This window comes from Lathyrus oleraceus, chromosome 1 (genome assembly GCF_024323335.1).
Source record: "Lathyrus oleraceus cultivar Zhongwan6 chromosome 1, CAAS_Psat_ZW6_1.0, whole genome shotgun sequence".
Lineage (NCBI taxonomy): Eukaryota > Viridiplantae > Streptophyta > Magnoliopsida > Fabales > Fabaceae > Lathyrus > Lathyrus oleraceus.
In genome coordinates, this window is record NC_066579.1 from 118,177,516 (window position 1) to 118,198,612 (window position 21,097).

A 21,097-nucleotide genomic window follows, 5' to 3' on the forward strand; every position below is an offset into this window, starting at 1 on the left:
AAGACTATTATGTATATAGACTGATGATCACATCTCATGGATCATGGATAAGGAGTTATCAAGTCTTAAACATAGGTATGAATATTAAGAGTACTATTTATACTGGATTGACCCGCTATGATAATACTATATAGAATGTTATGCAAAGTGTCATAAGTTATTCTTATGGTGATAATGGTGTATACCACCCTTCGACCTGAAACCAATATGGACCCTAGATGTAGAGTCGAGTGCCTTATTGTTGATCAAACATTGCCCGTAATTGGATGACCATAAAGATAGTTGATGGGTACTCCACGAAGCATGCTAAGGGACATGAGTGACCTAGATGGAATTTGCACATCCTGCATAACAGGATAAATGTCTATGGGCCCAATATTGAACTGGATAAGGATGACACGGTCTATGCCTTGTGTTCAATATAGACATAAGGGAAAAAGGGTAATTGTACACATAAGTATTATCATAAAAGGATTTGTCAGATCACATGACATTTTCGTGTCTTGGGTAGCAGTGATGTGTTGCTAGATACCGCTCACTGTTTATTATGTTAAATATATGATTTAATATAATTGCCAATGCCGCAAAAACCTACAGGGTCACACACAAAAGGACGGATTGATGAGAGATAGAGTAACTAAGGAATACCGTAATGTACGATGCACTTAAGTGAAATGTAGAACATCGTAAGGTACAATGTACTTAAGTAGAATACGAAATATGGTAGGGTACCACGCGCTTAAGTGATTTTGGCATATTATAAGATATGTGCCACATACACTTGAGTGGGCTTTTTAGCTTGCAGCCCACACAAGTGGTTCTATAAATAGAACCCTTGTGTAGAAGCATTTATGCAGTTGCAATTTTGTTTCTCTCTCTCTATCTCTCTCTCTCTCTCTCTCACTCAAAGCCTTCATTCGTAGCAGCTAGCACTAAGATTGAAGGAATCCGTTTGTGTGGACTGAGTAGAGGCGTTGTCATCATTCAACGTTCGTGATCGCTCCGTAGATCTGCATCAAAGGTTACAATCGCCACAAGAGGAAACAATTCTATTACTGATCATGCCCATTCGTAAGGATCACTAAAGGAGAAATTTTAAATTCGACTGTGTTTTGGATCGCTCTTCTCCTTCAGATCCATTGGTCATCACTTTGTAACATAGGAAATGGGATATCAAGAGCATCTTGATAGATCCGTGTAGCTCTAATGATGTCTTATTTTGGGATGCCTTCCAGAAACTACAACTTAAACCTAACGACATAAAAATGTTCAGTGGTTCATTAATTGGGTTATCAGACGAACATGTACAATATTGAACCATGTAACCGTGGAGACCACGTGTGGAGAGGGCGCTGACGCTTGGGAGATTGACGATAATTACCTTATTTAGATGTCTTATCACTGTAAAACATTCTCCTCGGGAGACCCGCCCCCAACGCACTAGTGGCAGTTGTTTTCACCATGCACTTGGTCCTAAAGTATCCACTTCCGGGAGGGAGAGTAGGTACAATCTAAGAAGACCAAAAGATCACCCGAGAATGCTATCAGAATAGCCATGTGAAAGATATGGAAGAGCTCGCCTTGGGTGATGCCACCCTTTCTGAAGTTCCAAATACTAATCTCGAGTGTTGGGACCCTAGACTATGTGTAGAAGCAGAAAGGCTCATGCCCACCAAGGTCCTGAAGGAGTTCCAGATATGCCATTTCACCAATCAGGTCACGAAGATAGGCACTTTATTTTTGGAGGAGAAGGAATGGAAGTTAGTCAACCAACTCATTAAGAATGTCAATTTCTTTGCTTGGGTTCCTTCCGACATGTCGGGGATAGACGCCAAAGTGGTGAGCCATCGCCTCTCCATCCACCTTGCTGCCAGACCAGTGGCACAAAGAAAGCGAAAATTTTGCAAGGAAAAGAGGGTTGACATTGATGAATAGGTGGGAAAGCTATCTAACTCCATATTCATCATGAAAAACCCCCACTTAGATGGCCAACATGGTTATTGTACAAAAAGCTAATAATAGATGGCGCATGTGTATAGACTTCACCTATATGAATGTCGCTTGTCCTAAAGATCCATACTCGATGCAAGACATCATTCGCCTCATTGATGGGTCATTAGGCTACCACACGTTCAACTTCATGGATAAATACTCAAGATACAACCATATTCGGATGGACCCTCTGGATGCGCCCAAAACAACCTTCATGTCAAATCATGGCAACTACTACTATAATGTAATGCCCTTTGGCCTCAAGAATGTCGATGGCATATACCAACGGCTCACGGACGTTGTTTTCGCCCATCAAATAAGGAAAAACCTAAAGGTTTGCATAGATGACATGATAATTAAGACTATTAAATGGCGCAACCATGCAGAGGATTTGAAGGATGTCCTACAGTCAGTTAGGAAGCACGATATGCGCCTAAACCCGGCCAAGTGCTATTTTAGGGTTTAGGCGGGGAAATTCCTAGGTTTCATGCTAAAAAGGAGAGGCATCAAGGCCAACCCGGATAAATGCCAAGCAATCATCACCATAAGGAGTCCCACTAACGTAAAGGAGGTACAACAACTTATAGGTTGCCTTGCTGCCCTGTCTCGCTTCCTTTATTGTGCGGGCGACAAAGCCTTCCTCTTCTTCGCAACCTTAAAGAAGAATGAGAGATTCAAATGGACCTCCGAGTGAGATGAGGCATTCACCATGATCAAGAATTTCCTCACATCGCCCCTCGTCTTTAATCTCCCGAGGGAAGATTCACTATTACTTCTCTATCTCTCGATTATAGACAAGGAAATAAGGCCAATCCTTGCACCAGATTACACTCCTTAGCCAGAGGAGGAAATACCCCAGTACATGCCTCAACCGAAAGACAAAGAGCCGGAGTACACATCACAGTATGATGACGAGATGGTCGACGATAACTTCGAAGACGAGTCTAAAGACGATTTGCAAATTAATTACGGTATAGTTTTAATTTTTCCTACAGAATATAATCGAGTCTCAAAAGTATCTGAAATTGGAGCCATGATGATGAGAGTCATGGGATAGTGGAAGATGCACATTTTCGAGGTGACCGTTGATGGAAAGGTCATGATGACTGTGACATCAGCTCACTAGCTGAATAGTGTCAAAAGGGTCAAAAAATCCCATATCTCCTAGTACGTCGAAAATGCCTTTTTAGGGGGCAATTTGTTAGTTGAAATTTTCGACAGAGGAAAATGCCTCAGTAAACAGGTCAAAGTTAAAGACATGTTGACTTTGTGATAACTTGTACGTAGTTTTGGATCCTAAACGAGGAGAAATTGGGGCTTAGCATTTTTTGGAATGTTGTGGAAACATTTCGACAACAGTGTTCACGACAGCAAGAAATGCATCGAGGAAGCGATTATTTGGGCGTGCAAATATCACATTCAAATATGATAACTACTTTTTGAGTTATAGTCTGAAGGACACATGGATGAAATGCAAAATGAAAGACATGTAGGCTTTTACGTGACGAAAGCTAAAAATCTGAACGTTGAGAGCGCTTATGTCTTACTAGTATATATAAGAATTTCATTTGTAGAATTAGAGGTGATCATTTTACTACAAAATCTCACTTACACTCGAAGTATCAATGTTAAGAGAAAAAAGTCTTCATTGAGAGAATGTATGAACCATTAAACACCTATCTTTACTTTAGTGCAAAAGTCTTTCAATTCAATTTATTTTTTTAGTCCAAATAGTTCCGTTTACACATCATTCACTATTTTCTTTTCGCTTTTGCTTTATTGCAGCAATTTTCTTTATTTCCATCGAAACTATATTTTCACATTATCACTATAACTATTTCGTCTGAGTCAAAGTAGCGTCCTTTCTCAAAAGAGAAACACAAGTTAAGAATATTAGCACAATGTTCAAGGATTCACTAGTCGATCCTGCTTGTAATATTTAATTAAGAGACTAACGATTGTTTACAAAATTTCAACGTAATCAAGCACATGCTCATATTGTCTGCATTTATAAGTCATTCTTATTGACATCACACCAATGCATGATCCAAAGGCATGGACACCTATGACCAATTTAGAATGGATCAAATTCTTTTATTTGAGAAGTGGTTATTTTAATAAATTGTTTGAAAGTTGATTATTTGAGATTTAAAAAATATATATATATATATATATATAGTTACTTAAAAAAATCATTGGTTTTTATATCTATATCAAAAGAAAAATGTATAATACTTAGTTACGCAAACAATTTATTACTGTTGATGAGGAGTACATTACATAATCCATGAGCATCACACACCATTTTCCAAAGTGTTATTTAAGGGTTTGTGTAAACAAATAAATCAACTCTTATAATAATATTACTATCACATTTCACGTGTCGACAAATGAAAAAGCTACTAATATAAACAGTACCAGGTGACGGATTGATTCAAAGCATCATATTGTACTTCTCTAGACAACACGTGTCGATTTCCGATAGCACAAACACAGAGGGCCACTGGATTTGTATCGAACGCGTGCCATCAAAAGTAAATCTAGACTTACTGTTCCATCATATGAGACAGAAAAAAACTTAGTACTAATGTACTATCAAATCTTAGTACTAGTCTTTATAAACATAATTCAAAAAATAAATTAGTAACCCTTTTCAAAAATGTTTTTTTTTTAATTTTAAATTTTGATTGTGATCCTTCACACATTGAAAGTTTGTGTCTTTGCATTGTTACTATCACACTACTATAGCTACTACTATAGAATCACTAGAACTTCATGTTCTACAGTATCTTCTACTCAATATTACAATTATATGACCTAATATACTATAGTACAAAGGACACTTCCTTAGGTCCACACCTCATTTTTACAAGTATATTTAGCCAAATCAAATCATACATAAGTATAATTGTACCACGTGGGGGTCTAGCATAACTTTCCATATTGGACAATCACTTTAATACATGGAGAGTATAGTTTCTATGTGTGATATATAGAACAAAATGGTTATTTCACCCTTACATATTATTTGTTATATGGAAGGGGCAAACAATTAATATTTATGTACAACTTGTGACATGAATATTTATGTTTTGATTGGGAGATATAATGATTTTAAAATCTTTGGATATTTTAGAGACTTGATTTTGTCTATATAGATGAATTGTGATTTGAAGGTAAGATTTAAATTCGGATTTCTTTTTAGATATCCTATTCTAATCTTAAAATTGGGTTTTAATTAAAAGAAGCGTAAAATTCTAAATTGTAATATATTCTTGGTATATTATTATGATGCTCGATACTATTAATTAATATGTATCTTATCTTTCACTTCATCTTTATTATTTCTGTTATTGGATTTTATAGACAAAGATTCATAATACGAATTATCTTGAATATTACTTTTTAAAATCTTTTGATTTTTTAACTCAACAATACCGTAGTTTTAAGTGTACCTAACAATATATATTTTTAGTGTGCGACCATTTATCAAAAGTTTAAATGTCCATTACCTCTAGACAAGCGGAACTATGGATTGAGCCTTTGAATTGGGCTAATTTTATCGGACAATTCGACCGGTTCAACCCTAACTCCTTTCTACCGATAAATGGGCTAAGATTGTTATAAAAGTGTGGAAATTGACATTCAAAATGCTCTTCTTCATCATTCTGAGGCCCTTGGCGGGTCATATGAGATGGAAAAGATAATGTGATTGTGTTGAATGAGAGTAAAATGTTTCAAAATGTAAATATTTCACGTGGACCAAGTTCCTGAGAAATGGGGATGGCGAGGCTGCTATATCACTTGAGCGCAATCCAGTTTCTTTATGGAACTGAGGTTAATCTTTGGTTGATGATTACGTCTCTTGATGTTCTGTTGGTTCTCGATTGTAGATTTACATTCCTTGATTTTTTTATAAATTAGCAGGATGATGCAGTTTCAAGTGCATGACTATCGCAAATTAATAAAATAGATATCGAACCACAGGGACCAATGGTTTAAGTATCAAATCCTTATCCAATAAGTGTATATCTAGAGAAATAGAAAAGAGAATTTTTATTAAACAACTTGAATAAAAAAGCAATTAAATAGAAATAATGGAAAACCACTTACGTACCAAATTAGGGCAAACAGGAACCGATGTTACAATTCATGTTTCTAACACAATCATATGATCCTTGTCACATCTATTGCGAGTTTTTTTGAATAAATTTTAGAAAATAGATAAAATTGGGCACTAAATGCTAGAGTTGTCAAAATGGGCCAGCCCATATGGGTCGGCCCGTCAGGTCCGAAAATTTTATATTCAATCTTTCTCTTTTAAATTTTATACATTAATACAATAAACACTCTTTCTTCGTATTCTATTAGTTTCTCTTATGTTAAGTATTTGAGTATTATTTTATACAATTTAAACATGTGTTGTATTTAAAAACACATTATCTACCATATAAGAAAATAAAAGCCTCTGGAAAACTCTCTTCTATCCTTTCTTTTGTCCAAATTTTACTTTTTGCAACCAATAATGTTATATGGTTCAACTATAGCTATATGCTTATTATTTTATACCTTTGTTTGTTAGGTTTGAATCAATTGATGATATCACTTGGTTTTGTTTAGTTCCAAACTAACTAATCAAATTCAACTTTTCCTCTTTTCTCTTTTTCCAATGTTAGCTCCAAATTCAAATTTCTTTTATATTTTCTCTCATTTCTCTTATATCACTTTTCACTTCCCTCATTCACCGCGAGAATCACTTTTTCTTCCTCTTATTCTTTATTTTCTCTTCCTCTTCCTCCTATGTAAAAACCTAAATAGACATTCTTCTTCATTTTCCAATTAAAATCAAATCCACATCTTAAATCGTAGAAAGTTGGCGACGAGATTCCGATTGTCGTGGTTCAGTATATCGTCGGTGGTGCGTCGGGGAAAGAAGGGGCGAATTTGATGTGCAAGATGGTGGTCGATTTATCTTGTTATGATTGAATAACATGTTATATAAACTTCTTCCAATTTCCTTTGTTTTCTTAGGGTTTTGTGTAGTTGAAGTTCAAAACTGCTATTAATGAAAATGATAATGATGGTATTGTCTTTGTCGATTTGTTATATTATTGTATTTTTTCATGTTGATGGTGATTGTTGTTTGTTGATTTGTTGTTGGTGTGGTTAAAGGTTGATGAAGAAGGTGGTGATATAAGTTTGAATGGTGATGATATGTTGAAGATGGTGAGTTATTCCTATGTATTTGAACCATATGTTTCTGATTTGCTGTTTTTCACTGCAGTGTGCGATTTCGCTGTGGTATATATGTGGTGGCGACAATCATGAATTTCTAAAGCACTTATTCACATATTGTCAACAAGATCGAATGTAGGACATTATTTTTAGTGTATTCTACTTGAAGCCTTTTCTTACTAATGTAGTAAACGTATCATTTCATAAGCTCAGAGATTGATTATGTTTTTCTTTTTTCGTTTTGGGAGCTTGGGAATAGTCAGTCCTTATAATTTTGAGTCGTGTTATACTAATAACATGTTGTGGCCATGTAATTTATGAGCTTATGAAGTGTAATTTGGAGCTATTTAATTTATGAAGTGTTCCAATTTTGTTAGGATACCTTATGCAGGAATTGATGTTATTGGTTGTTATTGTATATTATATTGTTATAGAAGAGTATGTTGGAAATCATACCTGCATATTCTTCCACCACTTTGTGTTGCATATTATTTTTAATTTTTTTAAATCTTGTTGATAGAGCTACCCAAATCTATTGGATACATATACGTAGATGCTAATGGTGGTTTAAATCAGCAGAGGACATCAGTTAGTGTTTTTAGTACATTCTGTGTTTGCAAATATTGAAAACATATTTAATTTATTCTTATTCACTTATTTTGTGAATGATGTCATTGCTTTATATATATATATATATATATATATATATATATATATATATATATATATATATATATATATATATATATATATATATATATATATATATATATATATATATATATATATATATATATATATATATATATATATATATATATATATATATATATATATGCAATGTTGTTGCTGCAGTTGGCTATGTAAATGCTACCCTTGTGTTCCCTAACTTCCATTATCATAGCATATGGAAATATCACATGTTGCTTTATTAATATACAACATTTTTCATCTTATGTAAATAGATTATCCTTTGATGCTCCTCTAGTTGTCCAGCATCTCAGGTGCTTAGCAAATTATGATGTTTTATGGTTTTCAAGACCTATATTAACCATAAGCGAATCTTTGGTTAAAAGAATGAGAGAGGATAGTGCATTAATGGTGGTAAATATGTTTAAGTACATCTTTGTTTTGAAGAGGTTAGTTTTTATCAAATATGAATGTCTATCAGTATATATTATGAATATTGACAATACATGTTAATCTTTGGTGTAACCAATGTCATAGTTTTCATTCACAAGATATGGTTGCTTTCTCCTGTTGTGTTTTTTATGGTGGAAAATCAGAGGAACAAAACATGAGTGCTGCAAGAGAAAGAGGTTGGAGAGGGAAATTTACAAAAGTTGGATGAGTCATATGTCCTAGAGCAATCAGGATCAGTGGAATAAGAGTCATATATGTTATTGATTCAAGTTAGGTGGAAATAAAAATCTCAAAGTCTTTTGAAAATTATAAAAAAAATAAATAGATTTTGGGTGCTTGATTCGAATCAAGCACATATCCTGATTCAAATAACTTTAAGCAAAGGCAAACTAAAAAATTTTAAATAATTTGATTCGAATAAAATTTTACACATGATTCAAATCAACCAACTTTGGGTCATCTCTGCTAGAATTGATTCGAATCAAACTTTACACCTGATTCGAATCAAGCAATTTTTCCATATTTTTTGTTGGCTCAACTAAATTGATTCGAATAAGAATTAACACTTGATTTGAATCATGAGGTCTTTGATTTGAATCTGACTTTGCTCTTGATTCAGATGAATTGAAAAATGAGTCAAAACTCTATTTTTCTTTTATTGTACTTTACGTGTTCAATTGATTCAAGTCATGAATTACTCTTGATTCGCATATAACTAAATTTTCAACCATATTTTGTGCTTAATCTCAAGCGCATATAAAAACTTTTGTCATGATTTTTCCTGTAACGAATAAACAAATTCATAATCATTTTTGTGTGATTCTGTGAAAATTCAATACCCTATTTTTTTGAAAGTTCAAAGTTCTTGCAACGAAATTCTTACATCTTCAACTTTAGTTTGATTCCTGATCTTGATAACGAGAGATTTTTAATTGATTGAAGGATACACGCTCTTGAAACTAATCGTTCTTAAATATTTAGTTGAGATTTTCAAGTAGCTTGCAAGATTCGGTAGGTTGTGGTTATTGGTGTTGAATAATCTAGTGAAAAGAAGAAGGTTATTCTCTCTTGATTGTCTGTGTAGTCACTGTCTGGAAGACTACGGATAAGGCAGAATTCTTCTCAAATCTTCGAACAATTCATCGCTCAAGGAATTTGCAGGTTCAAGGGGTTTATTGCTACACATGAAGGCTTGAAGCAAATTGGTAATATTGGAAGATTAAAGAAACGTTAATCAAGTAAAGATTACGCATAAGAGTTTGACATTATGCTATATCAAGTCAAGATCTTGATAGGAGACTTATAATTCTCAGCATCATTGTGGATAGGTGATTGTATGAGCTCTTGTAAATATTGTCAAATAAAAATGAATAATGCAAGTTCCAATGGGAAACCATTGAAGAGTGCACGTAGGCAAAGCGATGACAAATTCCAAAACACTATAAATCTCGGTGTCATCTCTCTTCCTTAATAGTGCATTTAGTTTTCATAGGATTTACATTCTTAGGTATTTCAATTATACCTTAGTTTATTTATTTAATTGGTAGCGATTTGTTACGTAAGCTTAGGTTTTGTTAGAATTGGTGGTTAATCTAGTTGTATTGGTGATTAAAATTTGAGAAACAATTGAGGTTAGAATTCATTGTTATTGAATCATTTTACAATCACATATTATGACATATATAATTGAATAAATCGTATACCTTTGTGTATCATCACGAAAACCATCCTTGGTATTCGTATGCCTTGTTAAGGTATGTGTAGTCAATGCAGACTATTAACTTATTTTATGTTTTCTTAACATTGGACGATCACTCAATGTATTTTAGTTTAGAAATAAATTTAGCCTGAAAGAGTCCTCAAAAGGTGTTTATAGCAGCCTCAATGTTTATAGAGAATTGACACATTTTCCTATAGACCATATACTAGATAGAGGGGTCGATGTTTAACTGATTGCAAGCCACATTAAATTATATATCAGGCGTCTCAGTCGGGGAAACGATGAAGAGATTAACTTTGGTTTTAAGGCACTTTATGAGGTTTCTTTCAACTGAGTCATGAAGGTTGACCCTTATCTTTACTGTTATGGATGGATTTTCATCGAGCTGGACGATTGTGTATTCTTCATCTGGAATTGGCATTGGGATCTTCACTCTTGCCTCGTTCAGGAGGTCATGCTAGTCATCCACTAGGCTTTTGTCCAAACGTGCATCAAAATATGTGATGTTGATGTTCAATCGACTATGATTGGAAAGGCTAACATTTTTCACCTTCCTCTCTTTCTAGAAGGTTGCTGTAGTTGGATTTTTGAGCAATGTTTCATGTATCAGACACGCTCTAGCTAAGTTAACATGAACGATAATATGTTCATCATAAAAGTTGTGGTATTTCAACTTCAGATGGAGGATAAAAATGACAATGTCAAGAGATGCGAAAAAAGGTTCTTTTGAGGATATAATTGTAGGCACTTTTGCAGAGGACCAACAATAATTGTACATTTACCATCCTTGCATCTCTCCCTTATCTAAAAGAGACCATCAACATTATATTACCCCAATGGCGTGTTACATAGTTATTGAAAGTGTGCAAATCGATGTCTATGTACGGGGGTAATCCTCTCTTTTTCAACCATAACTCTTTGAAGAGATCGACATACATGATGTCACATGAATTTTCCCGCCGAACAGGATGCTTGACACTTTGTAATTGGCTACCCTGATTGTTACCACCATTTTGAGTATTTATTTGGAGATACCACCCACCTTTTCATTTTCTTAAAACCCTAGAATAGGTCATTCGTCTTTGGATTTCCCTTCTTCATATTTCATATTTGATCCCAAAGCCGGTCTCTTTGTGGTTTTATTGGTTGGTTTCTTCGAACATGGTAATTCTTTAATTAAAAATGAGATGACAAAAAATGATGAATCAGTATATGTTATAGGTGGAGAGGAGGTGTTCTGGCAAACGATTGATCAATATTCTTTAGAAGCAACAATTTCCGACGATTATGCAAACACAAAGTTATCAAAACAAAAACAGTTGTGGCGGTGCAACAATAAAGATCATTCGAATTCGTCACATGATTTTGTGAGAATAAAAAAATGATCCCCACAAACGACACATTAATTCCGATATGAAACAAAAATTTGTTGATGTGCTAATGAAGGTCTTCGAAGAAGCTCTCTGATACGGCGACAAAAGTCTTTGATGAGCAGAAAATAAAATATACATGCAAGTTTAGCACTTCATCACCCAAAAGTCACTGAAATCAAACGTTTACTAAATTTTATTATTTCATAGCTTTTGAATTTTTCAATCATGTAAATTTTTTGGTATAGCCTTTCAAATGCAAATGTGGCTACATTCTATTTTGTTGATGTTAACATTGGTGAAGAAAGTTCTAAATTTTTTTATCCTGAGACATTTGAAAATACAATTTTTTTATAATGCAAATTTCTTTTAACCTGTGAAAACAGTAATTTTTCAAATGTTGAAAAAAATGAAGGTAATTTAAGATTAATGTATTTTTGTGGAAGTGGAGATTTCTCTATTAGTTAAGAAACTCATAACAAGTAATAAAAATTTACCATTCAGCAAACATGTATAGCTCAAACAAATCCTTTCTATTTCTCGTCTCACCAAAATAGAATCAAGGACAATAGTATTTTATATACAACACTACAAAGCGCTTTTTCGAAAGAATAAAATCGTAAAAATTCTCACATCCAAAGCAGATAATATCTCGTAGCCGCAGTGACGCGGACTTAAAGTCGACAAGAACACTTGAATACACACATTGCACACAAATAACTTGCATTTATTTTTATGAGTAGGAATCAAACTCGGTACTTCCGGATTTAAATCAGTCACACACATTGCACACAAATCACAATGAGTAGCAAAAGATAAACTATTGTTGCATATACCACAATGTCTGAAGGATCAAAATCACAATGTTACACTTACATTTTGAGATTCAATATTGTAGCCAAGAAAACACTTATTGGCAAACAAGACAAAACCACACTGATTATAGTTTAGAACAATCAGGACATGGAAAGTAACCTCTGGCTTGACAATTTACACAAGCTATCTTCTTCACCTGTGATTCGCGATTACCGATTGTTTCGAACAAATCATCTATAAGGTTAAAACTAAGTAACCCTCCTTCTTTGATCGACCCGGTTCCTTTGCATTTAGCGCAAGCCGTTCTTCCTACATTGCCACACCGCTTGCACAACCCCAATGAGCTGCAAGTAAAGAGTTGTGACATATATATGTCAGAAAAGAGGCAGCAAAAAGAATAATCTATTAAAGTTTGGTTTTGTTTAGATAAACAACTTGATCAAACACTAATAGCACATGAACTTATCATATAAGTGGTTATTTAGCATAGAATTTTGACAGAGAAGAAGTTTTGCAGTAATGATAACTTGAGAGCAGAGAAAGACAGATACATTAAAAGGCACATGTTATTGACAGAGAAGAAGTTTTGCAAGATATGTTTAGAACAGCCAAAACAAAACAAGGAAACTGAAAAATCCAAGAAAAGTGATTCTTAATAACTTTCTCCACACAAAATTAAGGAATGTCAACAGAAAAACAACAACATAATGATGATAAGATAACAACATTCACAGAAGCTAAGAATCTAATATAACTGAGAAATATTGAACACAACCTTTCAATAATCAAACCTATCTCCACTTTCTACCAACCTTCTAAAATTCAGAAATAGTACTTTTAGGATTCAGCACAAAAAGGCATAAACTTTGATTTGATTCCTCTATCTAAGTGCTTAATGAATGATTTAGAGAAATTGTTTTCAAAAATGGGTCATTGAAGATATACGAGAAACACTTAACAAAAAAAATAGAAAACGAGTTAGAGGAAAAGAGATAGAACCTGCGTTGAGAAGAAGAGAAGAAAACATCGATTTTGGGAGCAGCAATGGTAGCAGAAAGAAGCAGAACACCCACTGCCAAACCAGCTACTTCGCTTGCCGTAATATTATCCATTCTCTACTATTTCGCGAACCATAAAAGAATCTTCAAATATCGCTTCAATATTTCAATGTTAGCAATGTTTTATCCATTAAATACAAATACGCAGACGCTTTTAACAACTGGCCCATTAGCTCAGTTGGTTAGAGCGTCGTGCTAATAACGCGAAGGTCTCAGGTTCGAGACCTGCATGGGCCAAATTCTTTTATTTTGATTTCTTACCATTTAGCTACGGTTTTGCCGCGGGTAATCCGCAGGTAAACTGGGTTTTCCTAGTTTTGTAATTAGTGTATATTTCTTAAGATTTTGTAATTATTATTTGGCTTAATTTGTACATGAAGTTCACAAATATTATCAGCATTTTCTTTAACTGAAGCATTAGCAGGATTTATAATTAGAGAGATAAAATTATAATCTTATATGATTTGTAAAAGTGAAAGTATAAATGTAGGAGTATATATTGATTTTCTTTAAAATTGGATCTAAGAGACAATGACTAAGTTAAGTGATAAGGAAGAAGTTGATAGATTAGTCGGTTTTTAGTGTAGAGATCCTCAAGAGAAACCTGCTAGGGTGTTAAAACATGGTGTTTAATGTTAATAGAATTCTTTAATGTATATGAGTTGAGGAGTTATATTCAAATTTCTAAGGTAAAGTCTCTTCATCTCGCCCAACTCTATGAAGTTATGAAAATTAGGTAGCAAAGCTTAGTGAGGTGTTTTCTCTAGATTTTGTGTAGTTTAAAGAAAACCTCTCAATTCTCTTTCTTGGATGTTGGTTTTCTAGGTGTCGTGTCTAGAATGGGAGTTTATAAATCTTACTCCCTTCGTTTTATAATGAGTGATTTATTTAGAATAAAAGAGTGTTTCAAAATGAATGATCCATTTTAATTTTCAATACATTTTTTCCAATTCTATCCTCTAATTAATATCATTTTCAATACTTGATTAGGGCATTTTAGTAAAAGTATCATTCTCTTTCTTCTATTTTTTTTCTTAATCTGTGTGAAATGGTCAACTGGGTCACTTATTGTGTGACAGAGAGAATATTGCTTTGCGGTTAAAGTCTAATATAAGTGTAGATGGCTAGAGAAGATAATTATTTGGATTGGACATTTGTGACGCATAGGTTAGTTTTAGGGTGAAGTGTGGTGTGTTCTCGAGAACTTTAACTTTGTATTTCTAGTGTGGAAAAGATCAATCTTGGAGGTTTTAATCGACTAGAAGGGACTACGAATTTTATCGGTTTAACTAACTTCAAAGTATGGTTTGAAAACAAATCTTTTGCGATGATAATAAATATGACAAGTAATCAGCAAGGAAAGTAAACAAATTAAAGGCAGTGCAATGAAGTAAACATATTAAAAGTGGAGCGAGAAATAAACAAACTAAAGGCAGTGCGAGAAAATAAACAAATTAAAGGCAGTGCGAGGAAATAAACAAATTAAAGGCAATGCAAGGAAATAAACAATTTAAAGGCGAAGCGAGAAATAAATAATAATAATAATGCGAATTGTATTAAAAATCTGCTCCAAATTGGAGACTTGAATCTGGTACAAACTTGAAATAAATCTGACTTGAAAGTAAAATGACGGGAAGATTAACTTCTATTCTATGGTGCTCAAAACTTAATTACAACAATGGTGCAATAATCCTCCGATGTGAAAAATTATTGCTTTAACTATGTGATTCTATGGCCTATGCTGCAACTAGACTTGGATGCCTACAACTAAAGACCTAAATCCTATTTACAGTGTAACAACACCTCGAAGGTTACATAACACTTTCAAAATTCGTGTGGAGAAAAAATATCTAGTCGTGACCTCTTCCTAGCAATCATCCTTGACTGTGCGCGGAATAGGAAGATGGCACACACCATCTAGGCATGGCGTCCTCCATGTGTACAAAGTGTGGACGACGTGGTCTTGTGACCGTTGAAACATGGGTGATAACTTACACATCATGGCTACCCACATGGCCAACGCCATGTGTGTATTTTCCACTGAAAATCTCTGATTCTTTCTCTTTTCGCTTCCTTTTTTTCGTGAAAGGCTTTATTTAAGCAATGTACCTAAAAACAAGACAAAAGATAAGCATAACGCAAGAAATTAGCAATAAAACTATAATAATCATGTGCAATCCGAGCCAAATATGCAGTGTGTTTCAGTGTTATCGAATTCTTCCACACTTAAATCTTTGTTTTTCCTCAAGCAAACTCTTATGAGCACAAAAGAAAAGAATAGCAACACACAAGTATCAAATTTAGGCTAAATACTTTTAGTTCGATCAAGGTTGCGTAGATAGGTACTAACTCGTGAACTAAGGATATCGTAGTAACACTTTCTGCGGTTTGCGATCATAAGTTTCCTTCCTATACAAACCAATCCACAATATGTTATTATACCAAGGCCTAACTTACTAATTCCTTTTTCATCCTTTTTCATTCATGCACAATCACATTAAGCCCGTTATCTTGTACTCACATGGTGAACGAACCTGTTGGTGACCCTGATCCAAATTTGTGTCAACATTCAATAATTTTTCTATTTAGCACATACATATAAGCATGAGTTTTAGAAGTTTCTCTATCGTTGGGTTAAATAATCGGGTGAGGGTTACCTAACTTAGAGGGTGAATCCTTTTTCAAATTCTTAGCTTTTCCTACATGTATGTTTTCTTTTTCTTTCTTTTTATTGGATCATTCACCTATTTGCATCGGTTTGTTCATGTAGTGGTAACTAAGATAGTGCTGACTGCTAAAATAAACTATTTAAGGATTAATTCAAGGGTGATATTTCAAGGCCACATCTTAATAAGTACCTGATTTGGTTCCTATAATTAAGAAACTTATGATGTCATAACGATATCAATTTTCCCAAAGTTTTCCCAAGTCTCTGCAACCTATCCTAAACTTGTCTAACAATCCAAAATTTTCAAAATAACAGTTGTTTTGTTATTAAAAAAATGTCATGACTTAAGAAATGGGGAAAATCAGACAAACAACACACACAACTCGTCAAACACATGTAATCATTAAAAACTAACTAGAAGCATAATTAAAACTAACTAGAAAGCAATACAATTAGAAAACATAAATAAAAATGAAAATAATAAATATCTCCTCCCACACTTAAACCGAACATTATCCTCAATATTTCGATAAAGTTGAAAAGCGATAGGTAAAACCTGGACAACACTACTGCTAACCACTAGTACCTTTTCCTCCCTGATCGAAACGTCGAGGATGACGACTCATACTGCAGTGATGGGCACTCTATGAAATCTCGAGTTGCTCAACCCGTGTTGTCAATGCAGTGTTTGACTCTTGAAGTATTATGATGTTCCCTAGTATAGAAGCATGATTCATCTCCATAAGGTCAAGGTGATTGGCCATGTAAGCTTGATGGCACTGCTGTTGAGAAGTAATGGTGTGCTGAGACTCTATGATGGTCTACATAGATCATTCAGTCTGTCTCTGAGACTCACACATGAAGTCCATCGCGTCTCATTGATGCTCATACATGGCATACAACAGACTGTTGCATTCTTCTTCACGAGCTCTTTGCTCTCTCAGCATTTCTTCAATTAAGTAGTGGCCGGTGGATGTACCTGCAAAAGAGTGAATACAAGGTGGTTTCTGTAGGTAACATTAATGGCATTAGAATATTCCTCCCATTGAAGTTGGTGGCAAAGGCATCTCACACTTGCTTCAAGACCAAAGGCTTCTAGGCAGTTGGAGTCAGGATATTTGGTTGGTAACAATGGTCGCTCAGAAAGGACCATATACCATTTCCTCTGAGTATCATCTCTGAACACAACATGGATATCGTCGAAGCTCTGTATCCTGAAAAATATGGTTAGTGGAGAATGTGCTATGGAGAGGGATGGATCTGAAACCTGAAACATAAACATCACATAAGTCAGTCATGTTAAGCAAATAATAAATTAAATAGTTCATATTTTGAAAATAATGGAAAATAAGACAAAAATTAATAAATTAATAAATATAAAATGGTCGTGGGTTGCCTCCCACGCAACACTTGTTTAACATTGTTAGCTCGGCGATTATAGAACTCACATCGTAGAAGTAGAAATTGGTGGTTCGATCAAAGTATGGCCAGAGTAATAGGTAGGGATGTCACCTCCGTCATAGTGTTTCAACCTTTGTCCATTTACTACGAAAGGACTACATGAATGGTTTCAGATTTCTACTGCTCTAGACTTTAGGACTTTAGTGACCTCATAAGGGCCAGTCCATCTTGAGCATAAATTACCAGGGAAAAGCCGCAATCTAGAATTAAAGAGAAGTACAGGGTCGCCTACGTTAAATTCTTTTTTAAAAATTCTCTTGTTATGCCATGCTTTAGCTCTTTCTTTATAAATAATGGCATTTTCATAAGCATCACGAGGTAGTTCTTCTAACCTATGGATGTCAATAATGCTCTTGTCACCGACTGCTAAGTAATACATATTAAGGGTTCTGATGGCCCAATATGCTTTATGTTGCAGCTCAAAGGGTAAGTGACAAGATTTTCCGTAAACCAACTTGGATGGGGTTTTTCCTATAGGGGTTTTGTAAGCGATCCTATAAGCGCACAATGCTTCTTGTAGTCTCAGGGACCAATCTTTTCTGGTTATTGAAACCACTTTTTATAATATTTGCTTAATCTCCCTATTCGACACCTTTACTTGTCCAATAGTTTGCGGATGGTAGGGTGTTGCTACTTTGTGATTAACTCCATACTTATTTAGAAGTTTATTAAATATTCTTGATATGAAGTATGATCCGTCGTCGCTTATAACGAGGTGAGGTACTCTAAATCTAGGAAATATGTTGTTTTTGAATAATTTTATGACCACACGAGTGTCGTTGGTAGGTGAGGCTACAACCTCAATCCACTTAAACATGTAGTCAACAACTACTAAGATGTATTTGTTTCCCATTGATGATGGAAACGGTCCCATGAAATCTATTCCCCAGACATCGAAGAGTTCCACTTATTGGATATTTCTTAAGGGTATTTCGTCATCTCTCAAGACATTCCTGGTGCATTGACACCGGTCACATCTGACAATATAGGCATGGACATCGCGCCACAATGTTGGCCAGAAAGGTCATGCTTGGAGTATTTTAGCGCAAGTCTTAGATGTGTCTGCATGTCTACCATATGGTGCATAGTGATAATGTTTGATTATATTTTCTACCTCCTCTTTGGGCACACAACGACGAAATATTATGTTTGCACCTCTCTTGAATAGAATGGGTTCGTCCCAATAAAAGTCTTTCACATCTTGAAATCACTTCTTCTTTTGTTGATAGTTAAGCTCATGAGGTATGATATCGGCAGCTAGGTAATTTACAAAATCGGCGTACCAATGTATGTTTGTTAGTGTTAGAGCATTTTGAATGTTTAATTCTAAAAGGTCGAGGTCATCACTGTGATTAGTTCTGACTACTACTATAAGTCTATCATAGGTAAAGTCATCGTTTATGGGTACTAGGTATGATTTTAAATGTTCTATCCTCGAAAGGTGGTTAACAACCATGTTTTCGATGCCTTTCTTATCACGAATCTCCAAGTCGAATGCTTGTAGAAAAAGGATCCAGCGAAGTAATATAGGCTTAGCGTTCTTTTTGCTTAACAGATATCGAATGTTTGTATGATCTATGTAAAATATAATTTTGGCTCCAACTAGATAAGAGCGGAATTTGTCAATAGCAAAAACAACGACGAGGAGTTCCTTTTCGGTTGTGGCATAATTAAGCTGGATGCATCTAAGGTTCTACTGGCGTAATAAATTACATGCAATATCTTGTCTTTCCGTTGCCCTAAAATAGCACCAACAGCCTAATCGCTTGCATCACACATAATTTCAAAAGGTTGGTTCCAATCGGGAGGTTGCGTAATAGGTGCGGAGATTAGTGCCTGTTTTAAGTGTTTGAATTCTTCGAGACATTTTTCTTCGAAAATAAATTCAACATCTTTCATTAAAAGGTCAGTTAAGGGTTTGGTTATTTTAGAGAAGTCTTTGATAAAGTGTCGATAGAAACCGGCATGTCAAAGAAAACTTTAGACTTCCCTAACTGACTTAGGTGGTTGGAGGTTTTCTATAACCTCTATCTTGGCTTTGTCAACCTCAATGCCTCTTTCAGATACTATGTGTCCTAACACTATACCTTTGGTGACCATAAAATGACATTTCTCCCAATTTAGAACGAGGTTCAATTCCACGCAACGTTCTAGAATTCTTTCAAGGTTGGCCAAGCCGTTTTTAAAACTGCATCTGCATACCAAGAAATCGTCCATGAATACTTCCATGATCTCGTCAAGGAAATCTGTAAGATTGACATCCTACAACATTGAAAGGTAGATGGGGCATTGCAAATTCCGAGCGACATTCGTCTATAGGCAAATGTTCCATAAGGGAATGTAATGGTTGTCTTCTCTTGATCATCGGGGTGAATAAGAATTTGGAAAAATCCTGAGTATCCATCTAAATAGAAAAAGTAAGAATGTCTTGCTAGACGTTCAAGCATTTGATCAATAAATGGAAGAGGGAAATGGCCCTTCCTAGTTACTTTATAAATTTTTCTATAATCGATGCACACACGCCAATCGTTTTTATACGTTTAGCTACTTGTTCTCCTCTCTCGTTTTGCACGACTGTGACACCTCCCTTTTTAGGTACCACATGTACAGAGCTTACCCAGTTCAAAAATTTGATAAATTATTCCAGCCTCTAGTAATTTCAGCACTTTCCTTTTCACCACATCACTCATTATAGGGTTTATCCTCCTCTGATGTTTTCTAGATGGTTTAGAGTTTTCCTCCAGCATTATCCAGTGCATGAACACATATGAACTTATCCCTTTGAGATCTAAAATGTTATAACCTAGAGTTGAGGGATACTTTCTCAATACATATAAGAGTTGATTCGTCTCATCACCATTTAAGGTAGCGCTAACTATGACTGGACGATTTAGTTCTGCATCCAAAAAATCGTATCTCAGATTCTTGGGTAGCTCCTTAAGCTCTATTGATGGTTTCTTAGGACATGGCATATGGTCTGGGTGAGTGTTAAGCATTCATAAAGACTTTCATCTATATAAGGTTTCGTTGATCTTTCAAATCCTTTGTCCTCCATTATGGGGGTCAAGGGTAATTTAATCGTTTCAGTTGGTTCTCCTTGGTCTAACTCTCTTATGCACTCATCAATGATATTGATGGCATAACATGAGTCATCTATGGTTGGTTCCATTAGGAATTTTGATAGTATAAATTCTACTTTTTCATCACTAACTTCAAAAGTCATCTTTCCTCTCTTGACATCTATTATGGTTCCAGCCGTTGATAAGAATTGTCTACCTAGGAGGATTGGGATTTCGTCGTCTTTTTTAATGTCCATGACAACAAAATTTGTTGGAATATAGAGTTGGCCAAGCCTAACTGGAATGTCTTCTAATATGCATATTGGATATTTAACGGATCTATCGGCTAATTGAAGGGACATCCTAGTTTTTTGCATTTCTCCTAGGTTTAACCTATTACAAACGGCTAAAGTCGTTAAGCTTACACTGGCTCATAAGTCCAGAAGTGCTTTATCGATAAAATGATTTCCTAAAATACAAGGTATAGAAAAACTTTCGGGGTCTTTCTCCTTTTTAGAAAGTCTTTTTCCAACAATATAGTTACATTATAAGGGTTTAGGGTCATTAAGTCTACG

General features: G+C 34.8%; 1 protein-coding gene, 1 long non-coding RNA gene and 1 other non-coding gene across 3 annotated transcripts; 2 read left to right on the forward strand and 1 right to left on the reverse strand.

The window, feature by feature from the left end:
* Positions 1-6,590: 6,590 nt before the first annotated feature.
* Positions 6,591-7,608, forward strand: LOC127120936 (uncharacterized). The gene is made up of 2 exons (XR_007803278.1): positions 6,591-7,075; positions 7,165-7,608. It is a non-coding gene; the product is annotated as an uncharacterized LOC127120936 (long non-coding RNA).
* A 4,654-nt stretch (positions 7,609-12,262) lies between these two features.
* On the reverse strand, positions 12,263-13,444 carry LOC127120942 (uncharacterized). The gene is made up of 2 exons (XM_051051566.1): positions 13,276-13,444; positions 12,263-12,620 (listed from the first exon to the last, which is right to left on the reverse strand). Exons 1-2 carry the CDS (start codon positions 13,386-13,388, stop codon positions 12,401-12,403), a joined length of 333 nt encoding a protein of 110 aa, XP_050907523.1. The 5' UTR covers positions 13,389-13,444; the 3' UTR covers positions 12,263-12,400.
* A 53-nt stretch (positions 13,445-13,497) lies between these two features.
* Positions 13,498-13,571, forward strand: TRNAI-AAU (transfer RNA isoleucine (anticodon AAU)). Its single transcript has one exon. It is a non-coding gene; the product is annotated as a tRNA-Ile (tRNA).
* The last annotated feature ends 7,526 nt before the right edge of the window (positions 13,572-21,097 follow it).